At 55.7% G+C, this 27,038-nt stretch overlaps 2 protein-coding genes, 1 long non-coding RNA gene and 1 pseudogene across 14 annotated transcripts; 2 read left to right on the top strand and 2 right to left on the bottom strand.

Moving 5' to 3' along the window:
- The first annotated feature begins 8,719 nt into the window (after positions 1-8,719).
- Positions 8,720-9,488, top strand: LOC144577318 (alpha-mannosidase 2C1-like). The gene is made up of 2 exons (XM_078333844.1): positions 8,720-9,081; positions 9,200-9,488. Exons 1-2 carry the CDS (start codon positions 8,866-8,868, stop codon positions 9,347-9,349), a joined length of 366 nt encoding a protein of 121 aa, XP_078189970.1. The 5' UTR covers positions 8,720-8,865; the 3' UTR covers positions 9,350-9,488.
- Positions 9,489-10,671: 1,183 nt separating this feature from the next.
- LOC144577319 (uncharacterized) lies at positions 10,672-11,098 on the top strand. Its single transcript, XR_013520847.1, has 2 exons — positions 10,672-10,781; positions 10,858-11,098. It is a non-coding gene; the product is annotated as an uncharacterized LOC144577319 (long non-coding RNA).
- Positions 11,099-11,624: 526 nt separating this feature from the next.
- On the bottom strand, positions 11,625-18,238 carry LOC144577313 (endonuclease 8-like 1; annotated as a pseudogene). The gene is made up of 6 exons (XR_013520844.1): positions 18,036-18,238; positions 17,273-17,728; positions 14,454-14,611; positions 12,410-14,145; positions 12,063-12,228; positions 11,625-11,918 (listed from the first exon to the last, which is right to left on the bottom strand). The product of XR_013520844.1 is annotated as an endonuclease 8-like 1 (transcript).
- A 744-nt stretch (positions 18,239-18,982) lies between these two features.
- Positions 18,983-23,883, bottom strand: LOC144576477 (COMM domain-containing protein 4-like). 11 transcript variants are annotated; one of them, XM_078333829.1, is made up of 9 exons: positions 23,438-23,665; positions 22,913-23,006; positions 21,125-21,196; positions 20,838-20,903; positions 20,631-20,670; positions 20,174-20,293; positions 19,911-19,991; positions 19,376-19,552; positions 18,983-19,288 (listed from the first exon to the last, which is right to left on the bottom strand). In XM_078333829.1, exons 2-9 carry the CDS (start codon positions 22,961-22,963, stop codon positions 19,248-19,250), a joined length of 648 nt encoding a protein of 215 aa, XP_078189955.1. In that variant the 5' UTR covers positions 22,964-23,006; positions 23,438-23,665; the 3' UTR covers positions 18,983-19,247. The 11 variants fall into 11 exon arrangements, with proteins under 11 accessions (XP_078189955.1, XP_078189954.1, XP_078189951.1 ...); XM_078333828.1 differs by having other exon boundaries at positions 23,620-23,665; XM_078333825.1 differs by lacking the exon at positions 22,913-23,006 and having other exon boundaries at positions 23,620-23,883.
- Positions 23,884-27,038: the final 3,155 nt, after the last annotated feature.

Genomic DNA, 27,038 nt, shown 5'->3' with positions numbered 1-27,038 from the left:
CTTTAAATGTTTCAAATTACTGGGAACAAACCACTTTCCAGGGTGGTTTGTTTCTTTTGTTTTTGTTTTTTTTGTTTTGTTTAGTTTCCTTTTTTCTTTATTTTACTTTAAGTTCTGGGTTACATGTACAGATCTTGCAGGATTGTTACACAGGTATGAGCATGCCATCTTGGTTTGCTGCCTCCCCCCAGCCCCGAGTCACCTACATTAGGTATTTCTTCTAATGCTATCCCTCCCCAATCTCCCCACCCCCTGCTATCCCTCCTCTAGCTCCCCCACCGCCTGACAGGCCCCAGTGTGTGATGTTCCCCTCCCTGTGTCTGTGTGTTCTCATTGTTCAACACCCACTTATGAGTGAGAACCTGCGGTGTTTGCTTTTCTGTTCCTGTGTCAGTGTGCTGAGAATGACGGTTTCCAGTTTCATCCATGTCCCTTTAAAGGACATGAACTCATCGTTTTTTGATGGCTGCATAGTATTCCATGGTGTATATGTGCCACATTTTCTTTTTCCAGTCTATCACTGATGGGCATTTGGGCTGGTTCCAAGTCTTTGCTCTTGTGAATAGTGCTGCATAAACATACATGTGCATGTGTCTTTATAATAGAATGATTTACGATCCTTCGGGTATATACACACTAATGGGATTGCTGGGTCAAATGGTATTTCTATCAGATATTTATTTCTTTATTTTTTTTGAGATGGAGTCTTGCTCTGTCAACCAGGCTGGAGTACAGTGGCACTGTCTTGGCTCACTGCAAACTCCTCCTCCCGGGTTTAAGCAATCCTCCTGTCTCAGCCTCTGGAGTAGCTGGGATTACAGGCACCTGGCACCATGCCTGGCTAATTTTTGTATTTTTAGTAGAGACAAGGTTTCACCACGTTGGCTAGGCTGCTCTCAAACTCCTGACTTCAGGTGATCTACCCGCCTTGGCTGCACAAAGTGCTAGGATTACAGGCATGAGTCAACGTGCCCAGCCTGGATGAACTCTTTAGAGATGAAGAACTGAGACTGGGTGTGGTGGCTCACACCTGTAATCCTAGCACTTTGGAAGGCCAAGGTGGGTGGATCACTTGAGGTCAGGAGTTAAAGACCAGCCTGGCCAAAGTGGCAAAAACTCCATCTCTACTAAAAATACAAAAATTAGCCAGGTGTGGCGGCAGGCACCTGTAATCCCAGCTACTTGGGAGGCTAAGGCACGAGAATCTCTTGAACCCAGGAGGCGGCGGTTGCAGTGAGCAGAGATCGCACCATTGCACTCCAGCCTGGGTGACAAGAGTGAGACTCCACCTCAAAAAATAAATAAATAAAGAGTATTCCATTGGTGTTATTGTCCCAATATCCTAAAAATAATGATGGTCTGTGGCTTTGAAGAAAATAATGCATTTGAGAAGTAAAATCATTAGGTGCAGTGACTCACACCTGCAATCCCAGCACTTTGGGAGGCCGAGGTGGGAGGATCACTTGAGCTTGGGAATTTGGGACCAGCCTGGGCAACACAGCAAGACCCCACTTCTGGGGAAAAAAAAAAAAAGTAAAATCAACTGGAGTCTATGCTAAAATCCTGGAGGGAAAAAGTACCTCACTTGAGCTCTTTGTCCATGCCTGTCCTCAAACCCAAAGCAAACTCCTCAAGAAAGCTCCATCAGAGAGAAGACCCAGTTCATTTCTCAGACGCAGGAAGGCACAGCACACTCAGGAGAGCTAGGGAGCCCCGGTCTGAAGCTGGAGACAGTCCTGTCCCGAGATCCCGAGACTCAGCAGACCTGACCTGCCCTGGACATCACATATTGAGAGAGAAGACAAAGCCCTGCCTGAGGGCTGCAGTCTGAGGAGAAAATTCCCTGCTCTGAGAGACGCATCTGAGGAGGGAGATGCAGCCCAGCCCTCGGCGTCTCAGCAAAACTCACCTGTTCTGAGATCCCTTGTCTGAAAGCGGAAACACAGCTTTGTCCTGGGAGGGACCACGGACATGGCGCTGCTCCAAGGGGCCAATCTGAGCAGGGAGGCGGAGTCCTCTGAGATCTCTCAACTGAAAGGAATATGGCTCTGTCATGAGCAGCCCAGCCCTGAGAATCTCAGGAAAAGAAGTTGGCCCTGTCTGAGAGAGAAACATGGCTGGCCCTGGAAGCTCCTATCTGAGGGGACATGGCCCTATTCTTTAGAGCCCCTAGACTGCCAGCAGGCTCATGATGCACCCTGGTGTCACATACAAAGACTCCCAGCAGGCCAGGCTCCAGGGCTCACACCTCTAATCTCAGCACTTTGGGAGGCCAAGGCGGACTGATCACTTGAGGTCAGGAGTTCAAGACCAGCCTGGCCAACATGGCGAAACCCTGTCTCTAGTAAAAAACAAAACTTAGCCAGGCATGGTAGTGGGTGCCTGTAATCCCAGCTATTCCGGAGGCTGAGGCAGGAGATTCACTTGAAACAGGGAGGCAGAGTTTGCAGTGAGCCGAGACCACAAGCAGGCATTGCCATACTTTGCCCCTCTAAGCTGCAGCAGGGCCCAGGTCCCTGAGGAAATTTCAGGACAGATCTGAGGTGGCTCCATGGTCACCAGATGATCACTGCCCCATCTGACTCACCGTGGTCTTGAGACGGCCTGAGCTGCTCACGCACACCTGGCCAATCTTTAACTGGTTGGCCTGGAGTTTCCCACTCGCCAGAGCCAAGGTAGAAGGAATTAGAGACTTTGCTCTACTGTTTGTCATCCTTGCCCCCTACAGCAGGCAGGAGGCACATGGGGTCAGCCTTTTCTGTTTCTTCCCAGGAGGCCATGGACACACGTCATCTCAGGCTGTTCTCTTAACAGCCACAGGAGATGGACACTGATATACCCACTTTAGAGATGAGAAGCCTGAGGCTCAGGAAGCACAAGGAGGACCCGGGTGGTGGAGGGACTCAGGACTGTGCCATTTACCCTCTGCCACCTCCAGGGTCTCTTCCCTGCCCGTGTCTCTCCTGAGTCAGGACTGGCTGGCTGGGACAGGACAGCGTGGAAATGCAACATGACTAAGGAAAGGCATGGAGAGTTGGAAAGAGCTCTTGGCCAGAGGGCTAGGAGAACTGTGCCCGGGTTCCAAGTGTGGGTGACCTTGGGCAAGCCCCACCCATCTTCAGCCTCCTCTGAGGTCTTCTCCAGCACCATTCGCCTGAAGCTCGGGCCTCTGACAATGCCCCCTGCTCTGCCAGCCTTGCTTAATAAGGCTGTGGGCAAATCCAGTGAGGCTCTGGCAACCCGTGAAGTGCAGTGCACCCAGGGAGGGTGATTTTTGGCTAAGATGATGGAATGGAAGATGGTGGAATGGTGGGAAAAGCCTTGAGCTGGGAATCCCATCTCCACTTCACAGGGAAAATCAAGAGACTTCTCTAGTCCTCCTTGTCTGTCCAGTTCAGAGCCTCAGCTCCCTTGCTCTCAAGCATCTGCCACCAACCAGATACCAAATTTTTTTTTTATACCTTAGCACAGGTCTATTTTTTTTTAAGAGATGGGGGTCTCCCTCTGTCACTCAGGCTAGAGTACAGTGGTGAATCATAGCTCACTGCAGCCTCGGACTCCGGGACTCAAGCAATATTCTCCTGCCTCAGTCTCCTGCCACTGTACCGAGCTCGTTCAGCTCCTTGAGAGAGGAGTTTGATTGGCTCAGCTCATCTTTTTCAGCCAGGCCACACAAGTCAGAGGTCACAGTCAGTCAGGGTCCCCTTGGAGCAGTGTTTACTGCCACAGCCAACAGGGTCAGGGTCACAGCATCCTGGCTACCTCAGCCCAGGGCCCCTGCACACCCCTCCTTACACCCCCACTGCAAAGAAAATCACCCATGGGTTGGGCACGCCTCTAATCTCAGTACTTTGGGAGGCGGAGGCAGGCAGATCACCTGAGGTTGGGAGTTTGTGACCAGCCCGACCAACATGGAGAAACCTTGTCTCTACTAAAAACACAAAATTAGCCAGGCTCGGTGGTGGTGCATGTCTGTAATCCCAGCTATTGGGGAGGCTGAGACAGGAGAATTGCTTGAACCCGTGAGGCAGAGGTTGCAGTGAGCCGAGATCACACCATTACACTCTAGCCTGGGCAACAAGAGTGATAGATATTGGGGGTAGGATTACAGAGACGGGTGATCACAGAATCAGCAGGCAGTGTTGGTGTGATGTTGGTGGGGAGTCTGGGGTGCTGGAGAGCACAGAAGAGGTGCTTACTCCAGCTGGGTTGGGGGGATTCCAGAGGCTTCCTGGACAAGCTTGCAGTGTTTGAGTTTGATGGGGTATCCACATTTTTAACAGGCTCCTGAAGGTATTGATTCTGATGTAGCTGAAGTTTTGGGATCACAGAACAAGGGCTTTCTCTGCTGGGCCAAGATGTAGGGTAGGGTGTGAGAGGTTTTGGGCTGGTAAAGAAGGAACTGCAGCCTGGGGGTCAGGACAGCCTACAGCACCTCTGGCAGGACAGCTGGCTCCATTCTGGGAGCTGTGCCCCTGTTCCCAGTAATCCATTGAGTGTGTGTAGGGGCAGGGTAGTCCCTGCTGCCTCTTGTAGGATCCTCTTGGGGGATTAGATACCCCCAAGAGGACTGAGGCTATTCCGGGCCCTGGAGCCTCCATTTCCTGACCTGTGTCATTGGTCTTATAGCACTGCCGGCCTCCTTTCCCCAGCCCCTCCTCCCACCTCGCTGGAGTGAAGTGACCATTCAGGAAGGACACCAGGGGGCCCTTCATGGTGAAGGGCCTGGGATGGGAGTGGGGCTAGTGACCCTCTGGATTCCCAGCCTGGGCCTGTTCAGCCTTGCCACTCCCTCCACCCTCCACCCCCTCCCCATCTAGCCTGGCTTTGGCCCTTCAAGGAGACCGTGAGGAAATGTGCCCAGAGCTGGGTGACCGCCCTGCAGCTCATGGAGCAGAACCCTGAGTTCATCTTTGCCTTCTCCCAGGTCAGAGGGACAGCTGCAAGAGGCAGGGGAGGCATGTACCCCTCCCTGGAGCTCCACAGGCCCCGAGGGCTTCCCAGGCCTGGGGGCAGGGCTGCTCCTCACCCTCAGCCACTCACTGGGTCCCAGATGCTTGGCCCTGGGTGGGGCCCTCGTCCCTCTGGGCCCAGCTCCCCTCAACCTGCCCACAGGTGCAGCAGCTGGAGTGGGTGAAGAGCCACTACCCCGGTCTGTACTCCCGCCTCCAGGAGTTTGCCTCCCGTGGGCAGTTTGTGCCCGTGGGGTGTACCTGCGTAGAGACGGTAAGCGCACTGGTCGTCCCTCAGCCTTGAACCATGTGACGATGGCCTTCCCTCAGGTGGCCCCAGCCCTCCTGCTTTGCTGGTGACTCTGCAGGCCACTCAGTTCCCCTCTAGGGCAGGCTGGCTCATTAGTCCCTGGGATGTCACAGCCCTGGAGGTTGCATGGCCTAGTCCCAGGCATCCCCTGAGGCAGATGGCCAGTCAGGCCTGAAGGACGGGCACTTTCTGAGGTCTGGCTGGAGCTGGCGTGTCAGAGCAGCCCTGGCTTCTCCTGCAGGGTTGGGTTGGCCTGAGCGCCCGCTGCTCCCCATCTGGTGCTGACCTGTGTTGCCTCCCACTTCCTTCACTCCAGGACGGGAACCTGCCCAGTGGAGAGGCCATGGTGAGGCAGTTTTTGCAGGGCCAGAACTTCTTTCTGCAGGAATTTGGGAAGATGTGCTCTGAGGTAGGCTGAGAGCTATTGCAGCAGGCTGTGGGCAAATGGGGCTGGCGTGCGGCTGGAAGTGCTGAGGGCTGGGGCCGAGGGGAAACCGCTGGGAGCCCCGGTTCCTGTACTCCAGGACCTTCTTCCCCACAGTTCTGGCTGCCGGACACCTTTGGCTACTCAGCACAGCTCCCCCAAATAATGTGTAGCATAATCTGTAGCATCAGGTGCTTTCTCACCCAGAAATTGAGCTGGAATTTGGTGAACTCCTTCCCGGTGAGCAGGCAGGCCCCTGGGGGGTCAGGGTCAGAGTGGGCCTCAGACCCACATGGCCCATTTGCCTCTTTTCCTTTTTGAGGAGTTCCAGAGAGACCACCGAACCCTCCCCCACAGACAGCAGGTCACACAGCAGGTAGGGGCAGGACTGAGTTTGGAGATTGCACCTCTGCTTCAGCCCTGACTCTGGCCGCTCCACCCTGCCTCTGTTTCCCTGCCAGTAGCACCATACCTTTTTTTGGGAGGGACTGGATGGCTCCCATGTACTGGTCCACTTTTCACCTGGCGACTCATATGGGATGCAGGGCAATGAGGAGGTGAGGGGACGCCTAGGGTGCTGGGGTGGGGGCAGGCTGGAGAGGGCTGGCTTGCTCCAGGCTGACCCACACCAGCCTGCCCTCACCTGTTCAGGTGCTGAAGACCGTGGCCAACAACCGGGACAAGGGGTGGGCCAACCACAGTGCCTTTCTCTTCGGCTTTGGGGATGGGGGTGGCGGCCCTACTCAGACCATGCTGGACCGCCTGAAGCGCCTGAGCAATACGGATGGGCTGCCCAGGTCGGGCCAGGCCTTGGCTGCCATTCAGCCCCATCCTGGGCCCCTGCCAGGAGCCCTGCCTTCCCTCAGACATGGGGCCCACCCCTCCTCTGGACCTTGTCCTGTTCCAATCCTAGACCATGGGCTCCTCCAAACTTCCACCCTGAGGTTGGGGGGAAGCTGAAGGTGGTAAGGGCTCCAGCCCACCAGAGAGAGAAGCTCTCCTACAGCATCCGGGGCTGGCATTGTGTGGACGGGGAGCTTTCTGGAGTGGCTCCTGTGTGTAGGGGCTGGATCCTTTTTCTGCTCTGGGGTGGAAGAGGGGGTAGCCATGTGGTCTCCAAGGCTGGGACACCCAGGCTTGTGGTCTCCTCAGGGTGCAGCTCTCTTCTCCAAGGCAGCTCTTTTCAGTGCTGGAGAGCGGCTCTGGGCAGCTGTGCACGTGGGTCAGGGAGCTCTTCCTGGAGCTGCACAATGGCACCTACACCACCCACGCCCAGGTCAGGGACTGGCTGCAGGGCCATGCAGGGAGGGTGTGGCCTTGATCTGCAGATGGTCAGAGAAGGCAGCAGGGGACAGAGCCCAGGCCAGACCTAGGAGAAGAGGTTCATGTTCCAGGAAGTTTGGAGGAGAGAAGTCCAAGAGCTGGGTTGGCCACAGAAGCGTGGACGAGGCAGCGTCTCTAAAGAAAGAGGGGTTTGGGCTTCAGGGAAGAGATGGAAAGCATTTGAGGCAGGTCACCTGCCAGAGGCCTTCTTCATGAGGCCCCTGGGGAGTCCCCAGGGATTCTGAGCATGGGAGGGCTTTGGAAGGTGTCCTGGGACCCTTAGGCAGGCTCCAGACTGATCTTCCCATCCCGGGCTCAGATCAAGAAGGGGAACCAGGAATGTGAGCGGAACCTGCACAACGAGCTGCTCAGCAGCCTGGCCCTGGCCCGCAGTGCCCAGTTCCTATACCCAGCAGCCCAGCTGCAGCGCCTCTGGAGGTCAGCCTGGTTCTGCCCCTGCCGCCCACCTGACTGCTCACAGCAGACACTTCTGTAGCTGCCCCTCCCAGCCTTTCCATCCCTGTCCTTGGCCCCTGCAGGCTCCTGCTTCTGAATCAGTTCCATGATGTGGTGACCGGAAGCTGCATGAGATGGTGGCAGAGGATGCCATGCGCCACTATGGTTAGGCTCACTCCTGCCCACTCTCTCCAACCCCAGGGCTGAGCCTGGAGTGTCTCCTCTGTGGGATACTCATGGGCCCATTCCAGACCTGTTGCCCACCCATGACCAGCCAGTCTCTCCTCAGACATTCGTTCCCGTGTCAATACACTGCTCAGCAATGCAGCCACAGGCTTATGTGCCGGGGAGCCAGGTCCCGAGGGCCTCTTCATCGTCAACACCCTGGCCTGGAAGCTCACCGAAGTAATGGCCCTGCCCAAGCCGGGTGGGGCCCACAGCCTAGGTACGAGCTGAGGGGAAGGGGTACTACTGTGGCAGGAAGGGTGGATGTGACAGATCAGGCCTGGGATACCCCTGGGGGTCTGTGCCCTGGGTGCCCCAGATTGGAGAGTAGCAGCACATCCTCCACCACCCCACCCCTACCTGTGTAAGCTTTCCGGAAGGTCAGGGAGGCTGCACTGATGCCCAGGCCTCACCCCTAGCTCTGGTGACAGTGCCCAGCATGGGTTATGCCCCTGTTCCTGCCCCCACCTCACCGCAGCCCCTGCTGCCCCAGCAGCCTGTGTCTGTAGTGCAAGAGGTGAGTCCTGCATGCCCTGGGGGCAGGAGCGGTGCTGGGATGCCTTCTAACCCAACCGGGGTCCTGAGTTCCTCTTCCTGGAGCAACTGGTGAGGCGGGGCTGGGGCTGGGGCTGGGGCTGGGGCGGGAGGACTTTTGGTATGGGAAGCCCCTACAAACTCAGCCTCAAGGCCTCCTCTTGCAAAGACTGATGGCTCCGTGACTCTGGACAATGGCATCATCCAAGTGAGGATGGACCCGACTGGCCGCCTGACGTCCTTGGTCCTGGTGGCCTCTGGCAGGTGCCAACTCGTCACTGCCCTTTCCCAGTGCCTGGCAAACAGATCCCAGCCTGCTTCCTCTCTCCCATGGCCACAACACTGCCCACAGCAACCCACCAGTGGGTCTGGGCTGGAGCCCACACATGGGGCAAGGCAGGCTGGGCAGTAGTCCCCTGTCTGCTGGGTCTGCTCACTCCACCCTACCCCACCAAGTGCAGCTGGAGGGAACGAAGTCAGATGGTTGTAAGCACCAATCCCATGTCCTTCCAGGGAGGCCATTGCTGAGTGGCCGTGGGGAACCAGTTTGTGCTGTTTGATGACGTCCCCTTGTACTGGGATTCGTGGGACGTCATGGACTACCACCTGGAGACACGTTACAGGCTGGGCAGCACGTGGGGATGGTGGAGGTGTGGGGAGCACAGGCTGCTCTGGCTCAGTGTGTCCACCCTTCCCATAGGAAGCCTGTGCTGGGCCAGCCAGGGACCCTGTCAGTAGGCACCGAGGGCGGCCTGCGGGGCAGCGCCGGGTTCTTGCTACAGATCAGCCCCAGTAGTTGGCTTAGCCAGGAGGTCATGCTGGACATTGGCTGCCCCTATGTCCGTTTCCACACTGAGGTAGCAGGGGGGTAAGGGGCTGGCTGTTTTCCCCAAGCATGCTTGGTAAGGAGGGAGCAGCCCCAGGCTATGGTGGGTCTCTTCCTTCCCTTACTCCCACCCTCCATCCCGCTCCCAGGTACACTGGCATGAGGCCCACAAGTTCCTGAAGGTGGAGTTCCCGGCTGGTGTGCGGAGTTCCCAGGCCACCTATGAGATCCAGTTCGGGCACCTGCAGCGGCCCACCCACTACAACACCTCTTGGGACTGGGCTCGATTTGAGGTCTGACATGGCAGGGTGGGGGTGGCCTTGGACTCCTCCCTGGCTGGGGAGGAAGAGGATAATCAACATTTGCCGCTTCCTAACATGTGCATTGTACTAAACACTTTACATTGGCTGGGCGCGGTGGCTCACGCCTGTAATGCCAAGGGAGGCCAAGGCAGGCAGATCACCTGAGGTCGGGAGTTCAAGACCAGCCTGGCCAACATGGAGAAACCCTGTCCCTATTTCAAGCAAAAATTAGCCAGGTGTGGCACATGCCTGTTATCCCAGGTACCTGGAATGCTGAGGCAGGAGAATCACTTGAACTCGGGAGGCAGAGGTTGCAGTGAGCAGAGATTGTACCACTGCACTCCAGCCCAGGCAACAGACTGAGACCCTGTCTCAAAAAAAAACCAAAAACACTTCACATTTAATTTGATACTCATGATCACTTGGTGAGGTGAGTACTATTATTTATTCCCATTTCGCAGATAAGGAAACTGAGGCTTAGGCAGATATGGTGACATGCCCAGGGCCCCCTAGAGTGGGAGCTGGAGTTGAGTTGTGTGGTTCTAGAGCTTGCACCCCACCAAGTGACAGGAGCTCTGGAGTCTGGGAGCAAAAGGAGAGGCGCAGGGCCAGCACGTGTGTCTCGGATCTGCCCTCAGGTGTGGGCCCAGCGCTGGATGGATCTGTCAGAGCACGGCTTCGGGCTGGCCCTGCTCAACGACTGCAAGTATGGCGCGTCGGTGCGAGGCAGCATCCTCAGCCTCGCACTGTGAGTGGGGTACCCACCAGGCCTGGGAGCTGGCAGGGGACATGGGTCTTCCCGGCTGCAATTCCACCAGCTTCAGCCTGACCCCTACCGGCCCTCCTCACCCCAGCTTGCGGGCACCTAAAGCCCCAGACGCTACCGCTGACATGGGGCGCCACGAGTTCACCTATGCGCTGATGCCGCACAAGGGTGAGTGCCGGGCACGGTGGGGCCTTCCTGCAGCCCTAGGCACCTCTCTGCTCTTCTCTGAGCACAAACCCCAGCAGCCTGGCTCCCTGCCCTCCTAGGGACATGGGAGGGAAACCCCCATTCTCCACCAGCATCACTTTCTGGTCATATCCGAGGCTCTTTCCAGGATGCTGGCGTTATCAGGGCTGCCTACAGCCTCAGCTTCCCCCTGTTGGCTCTGCCGGTCCCGTGCCGAGCGCCCGCCACCTCCTGGAGTGCCTTTTCCCTGTCTTCACCCGCTGTCGTGTCGGAGACGGTCAAGCAGGCAAGGGGTGGGACGTGTCGGGGGTGGGGTCCCGGACTGGGCGCCCCCTCGGCCTCGCCCACCAGCCACATCCCTCTGCAGGCTGAGAGCAGTCCCCAGAGCCGCTCGCTGGTCCTGAGGTTGTATGAGTCCCACGGCAGCCACGCGGACTGCTGGCTGCACCTGTCACTGCCAGTTCAGGAGGCCATTCTGTGAGTGGCGCCATGAGGTGGGGGTGGGGGTAGGTCCTGCCCTGGCAGAGCCCTCATGGCCCCTCCCATTCTCCAGCTGCGACCTCTTGGAGCGACCAGACCCTGCTGGCCACTTGACCCTTTGGGAGAACCACCTGAAGCTCACCATTTCTCCCTTCCAAGTGCTGTCCCTGTTGCTCGTGCTCCAGCCTCCGCCACACTGAGTCCCTGGGGCTGGGGTCTTTTTTGTGGAAGGCTTTGGGGACTCCTAATTTCTGCTTCCTTAGCCTAAAACAGGGATCAGTCTCTTCTTGTGGAATAAATTCTTGGATGAGAAACCTGCTGGTAGCCACTGCCCGCTCCTTTTAGGGCCCATCCTCAGGCTTTGGGTGGGGGTGGGAAGTCTGGGGTGGGTTGGTTTTCGGTGGGTAGGGGCAAGGTCCTAAGGTACCTGTGTGTGGAAGGTCTGGGTTGCAGCCCCCACAAGAGACACTGGGGACCCTGAGTGACCAAAAGCCAATGAAGAGACCATGCGTGGAGAAGCTCCTGCCCTGTGCCTGCAGGCAGAGGGCCCAGGGTTGGGGAGCAGCTGGACGGCAGGTTCTGCCTGGCTCCTGCCAGGATGGGAGAGCAGCCCTGGACCCTGGAGAATCTGGAGTGGAGGAGCTGTAGCTCCCAGGCTGCCTGGGGCCAGACACCACCTCTGAGGGGCTGTCTCTGCAGAGGCACACTGTCCTCTGACAGCCAGAGCCTTGAGGACTAGCATGAGGGCTGTCTGCCCTGTGAGGAGGTAGGTTTCCTGTCCCCAGGCCCAGACAGCAGGCCTTCCTACCTGGCCAGCTCAGACCAAGAGGTGCCAAGAAGTTCACATTTATCAGTTTATTAAAAATACAGCATTTTTCACATGAGCTTGAGGGATGTGGAAGGTGGGGTGCAGTTAAAAACATCACAGCTGTCCCGGGAGCAGCCGTCGGGCATTTGCACCTTCTAAGAATTCAGACACTGCCCACTCCTGAGAATTCAGACAGACCCCAGTTTCAGGGCAAGGCAACAAGAAAGGGCGGGTGCATACAAAGAGACCCTCCTGCTAAGAGGCTGAGGTCCCCTCCAGTTCCAAGGATGGGGTGTCAGCCTTGGCCTTCCGAGGTCTGCGCTGGCCTGGGGGAAGAAGAGGTGAGATGGTCAGCTCAGACTCCGGGGCTGCCCTGACAGCCTCTCTCCCAGCTTCATTCACGGGCTCCTAGGCTGCCATCCCATCCTCTCCTGTAGAGCTGGCTGCTGGGGATGCTGAGGAAAGCCTACCAGAGGCTGCCTGTCGTCCCTTCCTCCTCCCCTTCTTGGGGATTTTGGGAGCCTCTGGGTCCTGCTGGAAGCTGGTCGCCTCAGGCCGCTGGGTTGCAGTTCTCTCAGAAAGGTCTCTCTTTGCCCTTCGTGTCCTGGAAGGGGCCTTGCTTGGAGGTGGACGGTCCTGGATGGAGGAGGCACGGGTCCCTAAGGGGCTCTGCAGAGGTTGGTTAGGACTTGCCACTCCCCCACCCTCTTAGGGTAAGGCAGCTGCCTGGGGGGCGAAGCCAGGGGGAGGAGGAGATGGGACGGGGGCAGCCAGGGCAGGAGTACAAGGGAGGAGGCGGCGGAGCAGGCAGCCATACTTCCACTCCGTCCTCAGGACAGCTGTGTGGCCTTGGGTTTCTTTTTTCAGGACTCGCCCCCTGCAGGACACTGATGTTGGAGTTGGAGGGTCTTGTCCTGCCCCGAGGGGGGGACTCCCAGGGTTGCAGGGGGATAGGGTAGAGAAGGGTGTTGTAACCCTAAGTCCTTTCTGCTCTCAGCCTATTACATTAGGAGTAGCTTACCTTTGGGTGTCAAGTGTCCAGGATCCCCCTAAAGTGGGACGGGGATAATTCAGCCTGCATTGGCTCAGGGGCAGTATTCCTGGGAGAGGCAGGACTCACACACACCCTTCCAGATCAGTGTAGCTTCTGCCCTAGGAAGCCTCTAGGACCTCCCCCATGTCAGAGTCCACATCAGCAAAGCTGCCCTGCCCTTAGCTACTTTGACTGGCTGCGAACCTGGGACACAAGGGAGGGGAGTGGCATGACCCTCAGGAACAGTGTGGTCCTTGTCTAGACAGGCCCCAAGCATCTCCACCCCAGTTCTTGTGACCCCAGGTTTCATTTCCACCCATCAGCCTCGTGGGGTCTCTTTGCCTGTGTCAACAGGGCCCAACCTGGAACCAGATGGTGCGGCCATGCTGGTCCTGCAGGGAGCTCATGCCCGGCATGCCATAGCACGGGAGCCAGGCGCAAAAAGGGGCAAAGTCCCTCTCCCCGCTCTCTGACCCGTAGCCTTTGCCCCCTGTGGGACAAAGGAACAGGCAGAGATCAGAGGGCAGATGGGTTGGGAGAAGCAGGGAGGCTGGTTAGACCTGGCCCAGACCTCAGCTACACAAGCTGATGGACTGAGTCAGGGGCCAAACTCCCTCTGGTGATGTGACCTCAGCTGGTGTCTTCCCACTCAGCCACGACTTTCCCATCCTGGAGTGGGGTTAAGGATCCTTGTCCTGGCCCTACGCAGTGACTCACACCTGGAATCCCAACACTTTGGGAAGCTGAGGTGGGAGGATCCCTTGGGGCCAGGAGTTCAATACAAGCCTTGGCAACATAGGGAGACCGTGTCTCTACAACTTTTTAAAAAAATTAGCCTAGTGTGGTGGTGTGGGCCTGTAGGCTGAGCCACTTAGAGGCAGAGGTGGGAGGATCACTTGAGGCCAGTGCAGGCAACATGGTGAGATTCTATCTCTACCAAAAATGTGTGTGCGTGTGTGTGCCTGTGTGTGTGTGTGTGAATATATAAAAGAATCCTTGTCCTGTCTGTCTCATGGGTTGAGGAAACACATTTTTTTTTCTCAGATGGAGTTTTCGCTCGTTGCCTAGGCTGGAGTGCAATGGCCTGATCTCAGCTCACTGCAACCTCTGCCTCCCGGGTCATGCCTAGCTAATTTTTTGCATTTTTGGTAGAGACGGGGTTTTACCATGTTGGCCAGGCTGGTCTTGAACTCCTGACCACAGATGATCCCACCCACCTCAGCCTCCCAAAGTGCTGGGATTACAGGCATGAGCCACCGCACCCAGCCAGGAAACACTATTGACAAGTGAGGCCTAGTCCACTGAGTAATAGCTAGGGCTACAAACGTCCAAGCCAGTGAATCAGGCCCGAAGAGGGACACCTGCCCCAGGGTTACACAATAATTTGCTCCAGCAGAGGTCATTCCATCTTTGGCCTCACCCAGCTGGACCACTTCCTTGGGCACTGAGTGGCACAGCTCCAGCAGGTCAGGGCTCTGCAGCTTGGCCTTGATCTTCTGGCTCAGGGTCAGCTCCAGGCTCTGAGGAAGGGGCAGGGGCAGGACCTGTCTGTCAACGGGGTCGTGTAAAGGCAGCTGACCTTCCCTCTGAGCTTGGCAGGACCTTGGGCCATTCATCCCCTCCCCATCCCCGTTGTTGAACTAAGCTGGGGACACCTGACCCCACTTATCCGCTAGGCAGCCCGCGTGGACACCAGTGTGGCAGCACGTGCTCCATCCCTCGGGCTCACCGGCCTGGGCTGCTGCAGGCCCTTCTCAAAGGGAGGGGTCTTCAGCCTGGAGTGGCTGTGGGGGAAAGCCATGCTAGGCAATGGGGAATGTGGACACACCTGGCCCACCCGTCTCCATGCCCATGCCTGCTTGCTGACCGGTACAGGATCTCCACCCACAGATAGTTGCCAATGCCATTGAAGAACCTCTGCTCCAGGAGCGCCCCCAGATGGGCCGGTCAAAGGCCTTGTCTGATAGGTTTTGTAGCACATTCTCCCTGGAGGGATACAGTCTGGGTGCATAAGAGGACGGGGACAGGGGCTCAGAGAACTTGTTTCTGGGTACAAGGGGAAGGAAGCTGGGAGTTCCAGAGTTTCCTCTGCTCCCTGCCTTGGTTTTCCTGTTAATTGGGACCCATATGGGATTAAAATTCATTGTGAAAGGATGGCTGGGTGAGGTGGCCCACACCTGTAATCCCAACATTTTGGGAGTCCGAGGCTGGCACATCACTTGAGGTCAGAAAGGCAGCCTGGCCAACATGGGGAAACCCTATCTCTACTAAAAATACAAAATTAGCTGGGCATGGTGGGAGGTGCCTGTAATCCCACCTACTTGGGAGGCTGAGTCAGATCACTGGAACCCGGGAGGCAGAGGTTGCAGTGAGCCAAGATTGCATGATTGCACTCCAGCCTGGGCAATAGTGAGACTCCATCTCAAAAAATAAAAACAGAAATAAATTCATTGTGAAAGGCGAAAAATGCTGATCAAAAGTAACGCGAGGCTGGTGTGGTGGCTCACACCTGTAATTCCAGCACTTTGGGAAGCTGAAGCAGGAGGATCCCTGGAGACCAGGGGACCAGCTTAGACCACAAGGAAGGCCACATTGATACCAAAAATTTAACAAAGTAGCCAGGGGCTGAGTGATGTGCCCTGGTGGTCCCAACTACTCAGGAGGTTGAGGTGGGAGAACCACCTGAGACCTGGAGGTTGAGACCACAGTGAGCTGTGATGGTGCCACTGCATTGCAGCCTGGGCAACAGAGGGAGATCCTGTCTTAAAAAAAAAAAAAAAAAAAAAAGCAGCATGCGGTTGTATATGAGGTTGTGTGTTTATCACTGCAGACTCCTCAGGACATGAGAACTTTGTCCACAGCACCTCATGTCTGCAGTCTGGAGCTCCCTGTATAGGACTGGTGGTGGGTGAGACTACATGTGGGTTTGCCATTGGTAGGGTCCACTCTTCTCAGGATCCTGGATGTTCTCTGGCTCTGTGCAGCAGATAGGTGAGGTACCAGTGAGGGCCCTAGAACCCCCGCCCCACCTCCAAGGGCCATGGGTCTCCTCCCCACCATGAAGAGGATGCACATCTTGTTTCTTTGAGAGAAAGGGTCATGGCAAGACTGACTGACTGATGGGTGTGATGGGTGGGCCAGAAGACAGAGTCCTGGGGTGAAGGTACAAGGGTTTCCTGGGAGGTGCCCTGATTCCTGAGGGAAGCCAGTCACCACACACCCCAGCGGAAGCACTAAGGAAACAGCGCAAATGCTCTCACTGTTTGAGACAAACCTCAGTTAACTTGTGGCATGACTCCCCAGGAAGGCAGAGGTGGGAGGAATCCAGGACCAAAGACTGAGGTTTCCCTGGAGATGTGCGTGGGGTCTGGGGAGGCCAGGAGTCCACTGCCTTCGAAGGCGTCGGAGACGTCCCCGAACCATCCCACAGGCATCTATGTCTCCTAAGGGCTAACTAACAGCACCACGTCCCCCAGAAAGGGAGAAGTCCACTCCGGGCCTCTGCGTCTCTTGCCAGTTGAATGCTCTTCCTCTGGCTGGCTCATTCTCATCAGTCAGGCCTCAGCTCACCTCCCTAGAGTGGCCACTGCCAGTACAGCCCCACCCTCGCCCAAGTCATCCTCCACCTCCTTCACCTGTTGGGTTTTCCTCAGGCATGCATCTGCCCGTTTCTCATTCCCCTACCCTATCTGAACATCAGTTCTGTGGGAGCAGGGACCACATTCATCTTGTTCACTGCTGTACCCCGAGCCCTTAGAACAAGGCCTGTCATGAAGCAGACTCATATATGTTTCCTCTTCAGAGGAAAGAAGCTGTCAACACTGCACCATCTGAGGTGACCTGCATCACATCCCAGGTGGGACTGTGACACCCTCCTGCAGGCAGGGAAGAGGCACAGAGGAGACCACAGGACACAGACCAGTGGGCAGGCAGGATGTGGGAGACCACAAACCCAAGGTGGAAACGTGTCATGAGGCAGTCCCCTCCCCACCCCCTTGAAACAATTCTGCTCAGCCTCTTATGTTAAAGCCCCTCCACCTTCTCAGCCTCCTGGGAGCCCTGAGAGGTACTGTGGCATTGAGGGTGGGAGCCCCAGCTTCTCTGACACTACCTGGCCACCTGTCCTCAGGGCAGTGCCGACCCATCCTCCGCTTGGCTTTCCTCTCTCCTTCCCCATCACTTAGTTTTTGAGACAGAGTTGTTGGAGTACAGCGGTGCTATCCCGGCTCACTGCGACCTCCACGTCCCTGGCTCAAGCGATTCTCCTGCCTCAGCCTCCTGAGTAGCTGGGATTACAGGCAAATGCCACCATGCCTGGCTAATTGTTGTATTTTAGTAGACACAGTATTTCACCATGTTGCCCAGGCTGGTCTCCACCTCCTGACCTTAAGTGATCCACCCGCCTCAGCCTCCCAAAGTGCTGCGATTACAGACGTGAGCCGCCACACCTAGCCCCCAATTAGTTTTGAGTTTCCTTATCCACTGGCTCGGGGAGCTGACCCAGGACAGGGACACTGTCTTGATCTACAGATAAGGGGACTGAGGCCGAGAAGCAGCAGACACTTGCCCTTCATTGGCCAACAAGGCAGTAACAGAGCCAGGTGTGGAGCCCGTGACTATGCTCATCACACCTGGTGCTGACCCTACCTGAACTGCTCGTACTCCTGCAAGACGCAGGGCCCGCGGCCCGGCTGCCACTTGCCCCCAAGATCCCAGTGGCCAACCCGGCGGATATCCACGAAACACAGGGCGAGCTGGGGGCTGGGCAGAGCCGTGTAAAAGCTCGGGTGGGCGTGGCGTAGCAGCTCCCCGCGGGGAACCAGCTGGAAGGAGCCAGACATGCCCAAGCGGAAGACCAGGGCCAGCGGCTCCTTGGGGGGCTGGGCCCCAGGCAGGGGGCTGAGAGTCAGGCGCAGCTCCTTGTCACGTGCGGAAGCCGAGATGCGGTAGGCGCTGCTCTCAAAGGGCACCTCGGGGTTGCAGCTGACGGGGGACTTCTCCACGCAGCCGCCGAACACCAGCGCCCTGCAGGCCTCGTTCACAAACTGGCTGGCCAGGTGCAGCTCCGGGCCCTCGGGCATCCTGAGGGAGGGTGGCGGAGTCCTGTCGGGAAGGAAGGCAGCAGGATGAGCCCGGCATGGACCTTGTGAGGTAGCGGCGGTCAGCCCCATTTTTAGAGGAGAACTCGGAGGGTCAGAGGGGCACGCGGCCAGCTGCGGCTGGCGGGGAAGTGCGGGCCTGGCCACCGCCCCCAGTCCCCTCCCGGGACAAGAGCCTGGAAAGCCCAGGGCACTGGGAGCCGGGCGGCTAACCGCTTCCTTCCGTGAGCTTTCGGCACGTTTAGAGGAAGGTTCCAACTCGTGCGTGGCCGCGGCTCCCGCCCTGCTTCCTCCGGGTTCCCCTCACTCACTGGCTCTTCTCATCTCCGCCTTGGCCCCCCGCTGTCCCTCTGTCCCGGACACTTAAGGGAGCCTCCCCTCCGCACTCGCTGTCACTTTCTCCAGGCCCTCCCACCATCTGAAAGGGCCTTAGGGTCGTGTGGCCACCCCTCCCTGCGCCCCCACCCCACCAAGGACACGCCGGATCTGTCGGCACAGGACGGAGGAAGAGCGCGCAGCCCGGCCTGGCGCGGGGGAGATGTTGGATCGGACGCTCGGCCGCAGCGAGCCCGGGGCCTGCCCCACGGGCCGAACACCCCCGCGGCCACCCCCGGGCCACGACGAAGTGGGGCTGCTACGGTGCGCTGGAGCCACCCCCGCGGCTCCGCACAAGGAGAGCGGGCACCAGGAAGGTCTCCCGGAGCTCTAGCCCGGTCCTGGCGCAGGTTAAGGACCCGGGGCAGCGTCTACTGCCTGGGGTGGGGGTATCCACTTTTGACCTTCGCCCTAACCGCTTTGCCTCTGTCGCTGGGCAGTTCCGGATGGGACGCGAAGGTGTGCCTCCAGTGGAAGGGGGCACTTAGCCATGGGAGATGCCGTTACCTCGCTGTCCCCGCACCTGGGCGCCGACCTGGGCCTGGGGCCCTCAGGGCTTGTTTTGAGGGAGAACTTAAGGCTCCAGATTCCTAGTTTTGGGGAGGAGAGGTGCTCTAGGGCCCGCCCTCCCCATGCTCCCGCTGAGACCTCGTCCTCCGTTAATCCTGGCTCCTCTTCTCCTCACATTTGGGAGCCAGAACCCTGATTTTCCTCTCAACAGACAAGCAGATGCATTTCAGTGCTCAGTCTGCCTCACCTGTGGCCTGCCTCGATCAGCAACTGACAAAAGAAAATGAGTGATGGACCAAGGAGGCCGGTAGGTCACTTTCATTTCTCTCACAAAAGCCCTTGATCTGAACCCAAACAGAAACCCCTGTACACATTCCTTTTGCTTCTGTTTATTTTTCCTGCTTACGAAAACGGCCAGCAACTGCCTTTCAAGGGAAGGGAAGGTAATGTTGGGAAAGGTCCTCACGAGCCCTAAACTGAGCTCTCAAGAAAGAAGTGAGGCTACCGGGGATCTGGGAGGCCAGAGCCCAGCTATGGCCCCAGTTTCCTAGAAGCAGGGCACCTCCTGAAGAGCAGTGCAGACGGCATGACTCCGTATAGGTAAGGTGGCTCCACACAGGCCTGTAACTCCCTTCTCCTCAGCCCAGGGAGCTCATCAGGGTCTGGGCCTGCTTCAGCTCTGCAGAGGGAAGAGGTGGGCAGGTGGGAGGCAGTCAGGCAGGATCTGGGAGGAACCCTTAACCCTCCAGGAGTAGCTGAGCCTCACCTGCCAGGAGGACCTGGAACTTGTCTGCTGAGAGGGACACGGCAACAGGCTGGGCTGGGGTACCTGGGACAGCTGCCACCTCCAGGCGCAGGTGCACCATAGGCTCTTCCACAGACTGCAGCAGGCTGGAGCTCAGGGTGTAGTCTACCCGCCAGCCCACACCTGCCAACCTATTTGCTGGGAGACGAGGTGGGTGGCTCTCAGGATCAAAGGCAGGAAAGCCAGTGGCCCTCAGCCCACACCCTGGCTCAGCCCTCAACCCTGCAAGGCTGTGTGGCCTCGAAGAAGCTCCCATCTCCCTGACCCAGGCTCAGAACAGGGCAGGTGCCCAACAGTCAGGAGTCTGGATCACGTACAGCAGACCTCAATGGCAAGAAACCTTAGCTGGAGTCAAGAGAACCAGGGCCAGGCCCCAGCTCTGCGGCTGCTCAGTATGTCACCTTGGTTAAGTCGTCTCCCTAGAGCTAGCACTTTGCATGCTGCATGCCCCTTCGAGAATGAGCCTGGAGCCTACCCTGGCTGGCCTCATACTTACTGCGGAGGCTGCAGACCCGCAAGTGCTTCTGCAAGGGAATTTGCTTCTCCTCGTAACAGCGGCACAGGCTGGCCTCGTGCTCTGCAGGTGGAATGGAGGAGCTCTGGAGGTAGCAGGTGGGGGCTGGGCTCGGGCTGCTCAAAGGCAGGTCTCAGGCTCCTGGCCCAGAAAGGGCAGGGTACAGCTCAGGGTCACAGGGCCTGGTCCGCTCTCTAGCAGCCCTCGGCCCACAGGCTGCCCAGCTGCCCACCCACAACCCGTACCTTTGGGCAGCCCCAGCTGCTGCAGTTCACTGGACAAGGATTCGCCATCAACACTGTGCTTGGCCGCACTGGAGAAGATGAAGCTCAGCACTGCCACTGTGGCCTTCACATCGCCTGACTCTGAGGGACCCATGGGAGAGGCAGGGGGTGTCACTGTGGCCCCAGCCACCTCCCTATTGCCCTATTATCTTCAGCTCAAAGCCCCCAGGCCTCCTGAGCCACAGGCACTGCTACTACTGCCCCATGAGGAGCTGGTGATGGGGAGTGTGGGGGGTCGGGTTGGGAGTGTGGGGGGTGTCAGGTTGGGATTGTCGACGTCTTTCTTTCCCTCATGCTCTTCCACTAGGGAAGGTAGGTTAAGGACGCTGCTGGGAGAGATGGGTGGGCCCCTCTGTACCAGGCACCATGCCGAGTTCCCAGGGTTGCCGAGGACCTGTGGACTCAGCAGGGTACTCACCAAACTTGGTGTCAGCCGTGAGCTTCAGGATCTTCTCATACTATGGGGAAAGAGATCCTATAAGGAACAGACAGGCTGGAAAGAAGGATGGAAGATGCCCAGAGAGGCTGAGAGGATGGGTCAGCCGTCTCCCTGGGCCTGGTGAAGAGTTTGAGGGCACTGTGGGTCATAAGGTCGTGGGCAATAGGGTGCTGGGTCTTTACTCACATCAGTCCCCTGTCCCAGCAGCTCCTTTAGTACCTGGCTGCAGAGCAGCCGCAACTTCACAGAGGACTGGAAGGGAAGTCCTCTTATCAGCCAGGCTGTCATACCTCACCCCACCTTCCTAGGCACTGGCTCAGAGCAGGCCAGCCGCTGATCAGTATCACAAGGCATTGTAGCACAGGCTGAGAGCACTGAGGTCCTAACCCCAGAGAAACCTCACCATCCTCTACACCCACAATCCCCAGCCCCAACGCCCCTCCTCCACCCAGAGTAGACCCTGTGCACTCAACCATCTTGGCCAGCGTGCTGATCTCAGCCAGGACCCAGTTGGGACAGTCCAGATCGCCACAGAACCGGAACCTCTGCAAGGGAGGGAGGCAGGTCATCAGGCTGGAGGGAGGGCTGAGGTGTGGCCAGGATCCGTGTGTGTCTCCCACAGTGCTGCCCAGCACAGACCCCTGGTCCCTGTCACAGATGAATACCCTCTGGCCACTTGTTCTCCCCTATCACCAGGCTGTTCAGTAAACTCTGCCTGACCCGCTTTGCCACCAAACCCTGCTGAGGTCTATTGCAGGCATTTTTCTGCTCAGCGAACATCAACTGAGCGCCTTCTCTGTGCTAGCTCCCACTCTAAGGGCTGGGGGTACAGCAGGGGATAAAACAGAGTCCTGGGCCTCACAGACACGAGGGACCTCTCTCCCCTCTTCCCCAGACCCACACAGCTCCAGCCACTCCAGCTTCCCTGCTGCTGCTCAGGGACACCAGCCTTGCTCTGCCTCCATGCCTGCTGCACTCTGCGTGGCTTGCTATCCTTTATTTCATCCCAGCCTCTGCTCAAGTGACACATCATCAGACAAGCCCTTCTTAAACAAACAAACAAACAAAAAAACACGCTCATGGCTGTAATCCCAGCACTTTGGGAGGCTGAGGCAGGTGGATCACCTGAGGTCAAGAGTTCGAGAACAGCCTGCACAACATGGCAAAACCCTGTCTCTCCTAAAAATACAAAGATTAGCCAGGTATGGTGGTGCGTGCCTGTAGTCCCAGCTACTAAGGGGAATGGAGCAGGAGGATTGCTTGAACCCGGGAGGTGGAGTTGCAGTGAGCTGAGATCCTGCCACTGCATTCCAGCCTGGGCAACAAAGCTTGACTCTGTCTCAAAAGAAAAAAAAAATTTTTTTTTAATTAGCCAGGCATAGTGATGCATGCCTGTGATCCCAGCTACTCAGGAGGCTGAGACAGGAGAATCGCTTGAACCCAGGAGGTGGAGGCTGCAGTGAGCTGAGATCAGCCACTGCACTCCAGTCTGGGCAACAAGAACGAAACTCCGAATCAGGGGAAAAAAAAAAAAAAAGAAAGAAAGACGGAGTCTCTCTCTCTCTGTTGCCCAGGATGTAGAGCAATGGCATTATCTCGGTTCCCAGCAACTTCTGCCTCCCAGATTCAAGCGATTCTCCTGCCTCAGCCTTCTGAGTAGCTGGGACTACCGGCATGCACCACCACCCCTGGCTAATTTTTTATTTTTCATATGGAGTTTCACTCTTCTTGCCCAGGCTGGAATGCAATGGCTCTATCTCAGTTCACTGCAACCTCTACTTCCTGGGTTCAAGCGATTCTCCTACCTCAGCCTCCCGAGTAGCTGAGATTACAGGCATGAGCCACTGCACCCAGCTAATTTTGTATTTTTAGTAGAGACAGGGTTTCACCACGTTGGCCATGCTGGTCTCGAACTCCTGACCTGATGTGATCTACCCTCCTCAGCCTCCCAAAGTGCTGGGATGACGGGTGTGAGCCACCGCACCTGGGAAGACTGGCCCTTCTTGATCATACTTCCTAAAATAGCCCCTCACACAAGGAAATTTTGGGGCCAGTCGATATGCTCATTATTTTGATTGTGGTGACCCAAGAGCCAGGAAGATTTGGTCTTTACTTGTCCAGCCTCATCTTTCACTAACCTCCAGATGACACTCTCCCAGCTATATGACATGCATTCATTGCTGGGGAGCCATGCTCTCTCTCAGACCTAAGTCTCTGCACATGCTGTTCCCTGTCTGAAGACACACGCCTCACACCCTTACCTCCCAACCCCTGGGACAGAAACTGTGCTTCAGCCAGCCAGCTCCTGCCATCCCCCTTTAAGGTTGAAGTCATCCTCAGGAAGCCGCCTTAACCCTACACACAAGGCGCAGTTAGGTCTCTGTCCCTAGAGCCTTAACTATGACTGCCAATTCCCTCGGCAGCTGAGGTCCTCCCAGTGCCCAGCACACTGCATGGTATAGACGCGGCGCTCAGAACGTACGGGTGGGTGGGTGGATGGATGGATGGATGAGTCTCAACCCAAGTACTACTACTTTCTGGCTCTGGAAGGAGCGGAGCGGCTTCCCAACAGTATGGAAGAGGGAGCCTGATTCTAAGCACGCTCCTGTCCAAGTCCCACAGCAGGGGTGGGGAAGTGGGCGTCCTTGGAAGGTCCTCTTGGGGCTGCGGAAGACCTGAAAGGACTCCAGCTCCAGACAAGCCCCAGTTCCTGCCCCGGGAGGCAGGGGCCCTTCCGTCCGCCAGGGAGGCAAGGGGACTCTAAGCCGCCGGCCGCGCTGTCTTACTCGCCCGCGTCGCGGGAACCGGCGGCCGCGGACTTTTCTCTACCAGACTCGCAGTCCTCACGCCCGCACACCCTGTGTTTGCGGAGAGGCCAGTGGAGACAACCTCCCCCGTTTCCGGAGCCACCGGCGCCCCCTCATTCCCGCTCCAGCAGCCCAGGCCTGGCTTCACCCCGGTGCCTCACCATCGCGCCAGGAAGCCCGCGCCGGGTAATTCCTTTTTCCGCTCGCGCCGGGTCAGCTGATTCCACCGTCACTTGACTTGGAGTCACGGCCTCTGGGTGGGCGGGGCCTGCTCGAGTGTGGCTGGGAGCGGACCGCCGCCCCCTGGAGGTGGCGAGGGCGAACTGCTGCGTCTCCTCCGTCTCCCAGAACCCTTCCCGGGAAAAAACCGGCGCTAACCGGCAGTTTAACAGAGGTCCGAATGCAGGCATTAGGAGAGACCGCGGAAGTTATTTCATTTAACTTAAGCGGGTAGGATCCCGGGAGCTAGGGTTCCAGGTCATTGCCATGTTTTCCACTATTAAGCAAATGCCATTATGCACAACTGCGGACTGTGGCAAAAGACGTATTTTGAAAACTTGAAATATACACATACAGAAAACTGTATATATTATAAATGTAAACTTTTTAAGTTTTCATAAACTGTAGACCTCACATAACCAGCACCCAGATTAGGAAATAACCAGATATCTTCTTCAAGTGTGTGTGTATTTTATTTCATTTTGATGAATCCTCTAAGCGCCTAGGGAAAAGGGCTGTCATCATTTACATGCTCAGGAAAACTCCCTACGACTTCGACATCAATAGAAGCTTATCTTAATGTTTGCCCATGGGATGGGGAAAAGAATCGGTTGCTTAGATTGCAGCGGTAGTCTGCTTACGGGTGACTTGGAGCAAATGAGTAGTCTACAAAAAGTTAAGTTTCCGACATTGATTTGAACAGGCAAAAACAAAAAGACAAAACAACAAAAATACATTAGAGACTAGCCTAATAACCAAAGAAGAAATCGAATACGGTCGTCGCTTAACAACCTCAAGATATTGGTTTCAGGACCCCAGAGATACCAAAATTCACAGATGCTCGAGTCCCTGATATAATGTGGCATAGTACTTGCATATAACCTATGCACATCGTTCTGTAGACTTTAAATCATCTCTAGATTGCGATAATGCCTAATGCAATGTACACGGTTTGTAAATAGCTGTTAAAAAGTATTTTGAAATTTTTTTTTAATTGTTTTACTTTTTTCGAATATTTTTGATGCACAGTTGGTTAAATCCAAGGATCCAGAACCTGAGAATACAGAGGGCTGACTGCAGTTTGTGCTGTCTCCTCAATTCCATGCCTATCCCATGCACCAGGTGCAGCTGGCTTTGTTGTTTCAGGCTTTGAAGCTTTCAAAAGACAGAGCCCATGACAATTAAACTTCTCTATAAAATACAAAGAAATGGAGAATGTCCCAATTCATGGTAAAAATGAGCTCATTTCTGAAGAGTTCTTTTACAAATCAAAAACACTAGCCTGTTGAAAACAACAGTATGTTAAGTTACTATATCACGTCAAAGAAAAATTTTAAGAACATAAGACCTGGAATCATAGCACTTTGGGAGGCCAAGGCCAGTGAATCACTTGAGCCCAAAAGTTCTAGACCAGCTTGGGCAACATAGGGAGACCCCAGTGTCTACAAAACATTAGCCGCTTGTGCTGGTGCATACCCGTCGTCCCAGCTACCTAAGAGGCTGAGGCGAGAGGATCTCTTGAGCTTGGGGGATGGAGGCTGCAGTGAGCCATGATGGCGCCACTGTACTGCAACCTGGGTGACATAATGAGACCATTTCAAATAAAAAAAAGGTCTGGGTTCAGTGGCTCATGCCTGTAATCCTAACACTTTGGGTGGCCCAGGCAGGCAGATCACCTGAGATCAGGAGTTCTAGACCAGCCTGGCCAACATGGCAAAACCCTGTCTCTGCTAAAAAAAAAAAAAAAAAAGCAGGGCATAATGGCAGGTGCCTATAATTCCAGCTAATCAGGAGGCTGAGGCACCAGAATCGCTTGAACCTGGGAGGTGGAGGTTGCAGTGAACTGAGATCGCGCTACTGCATTGCAGCCTGGGTGACAGAGTGAGACTTCATCTCAAAAAACAAAACAAAACAAAAAACACGTAAGAATGGCTCAACTTTCATTTTGTCCTATCAGTAGGATAAAGAAGAGAAAAATGGACCAGGTGCAGTGGCTCACGCCTGTAATCCCAGCACTCTGGGAGGCTGAGGCATGTGGATCACGAGGTCAAGAGGTCGAGACCATCCTGGCCAACATGGTGAACTAAAAATACAAAAATTAGCGGGGCGTTTGGCACATGCCCATAGTCCCAGCTACTCGGGAGGCTGAGGCAGAAGAATCACTTGAACCCAGGAGGCGGAGGTTGCAGTGAGCCGAGATTGTGCCACTGTACTCCAGCCTGGCGACAGAGGAAAACACCATCTCAAAAAAAAAAAAGAGAGAGAAATAGATAGATTTGGAAAACCATTTTTATTTAAAAAGAGAAAATTAGGAACAGATAAAAACTTCCTTAAATTGGAAAATGAAACAGCAAATTTAACATCAGACAAAATATTTAAATTCAGAAATAAGATAAAAAGGTTTGTGGTGTGTTTTTTTCTTTAAGCATTGTTTCATAGATATTTGTTTTACAGATTATTTGACTATTTAGAGCAGTGGTTGTCAAACATTAGTGTGCATGATAGTCACTGCAGGGCTTGTAGAAAGCCTGGCTGCTGGCCCTACACCAGAGTTTCTAATTCAACAGGACCCAGGTGGGTCCTGAGCATTGCATTTCTATGTTCCCAGGTGGCGCTGATGCTTCCAATTTGAGACCATGCTTTGAAAACCACTAATGTACGGAAATATACTTGACAATATGTTATGAATACACTTGAGAATATGTATATGTTAACTTACAGATTTCTGTCCAGTAGAAAACTCCCAAAGATGGAAGTTTTATGTCTCTATAAGAATTTTTTTTTTTTTTTGAGACAGAATCTTGCTCTGTTGCCCAGGCTGGACTGCAGTAGCATGATCTCAACTCACTGCAGCCTATGTCTCCTGGGTTCAAGCAATTCTCCTGCCTCAGCCTCCCAAGTAGCTGGGACTACAGGTGCCAGACACCGCGCTTGGCTAATTTTCGTATTTTTAGTACAGACAGTATTTCACCATGTTGGCCAGGCTGGTCTTGAACTCCTGATTTCAGGTGATCTGCCCGCCGCAGCCTCCCAAAGTGCTGGGATTACAGGCGTGAGCCACCGTGCCCGGCCTCCCTATAGGATATTAACAAGTTTGTCTCTGTGTCAGAATGCATTTCAGAATGCCCTCCCTGGAGCACTACAGACACTGTCTCTCAGCTCACTGGACCCTTGAAGTAGCTTCACCGGTTGCTGACTCCCTTATGAATGAAAGAAAATGTCTTATACATATTCCTTCATTCTTTGTATGAAAGTCATGCTTTTCACATTCTGAACATTATAATTCAGGCTGCGTGAGGTGGCTCATGCCTGTAATCCCAGCACTTCGGGAGGTTGAAGTGGCCAGACCACTTGAGGCCAG

Source organism: Callithrix jacchus, chromosome 8 (assembly GCF_049354715.1).
Source record: "Callithrix jacchus isolate 240 chromosome 8, calJac240_pri, whole genome shotgun sequence".
NCBI classification, from domain to species: Eukaryota; Metazoa; Chordata; class Mammalia; order Primates; family Cebidae; genus Callithrix; species Callithrix jacchus.
The sequence above is the reverse complement of the archived record's forward strand: the minus strand, read 5'-3'. Positions and strand labels throughout refer to the sequence as shown.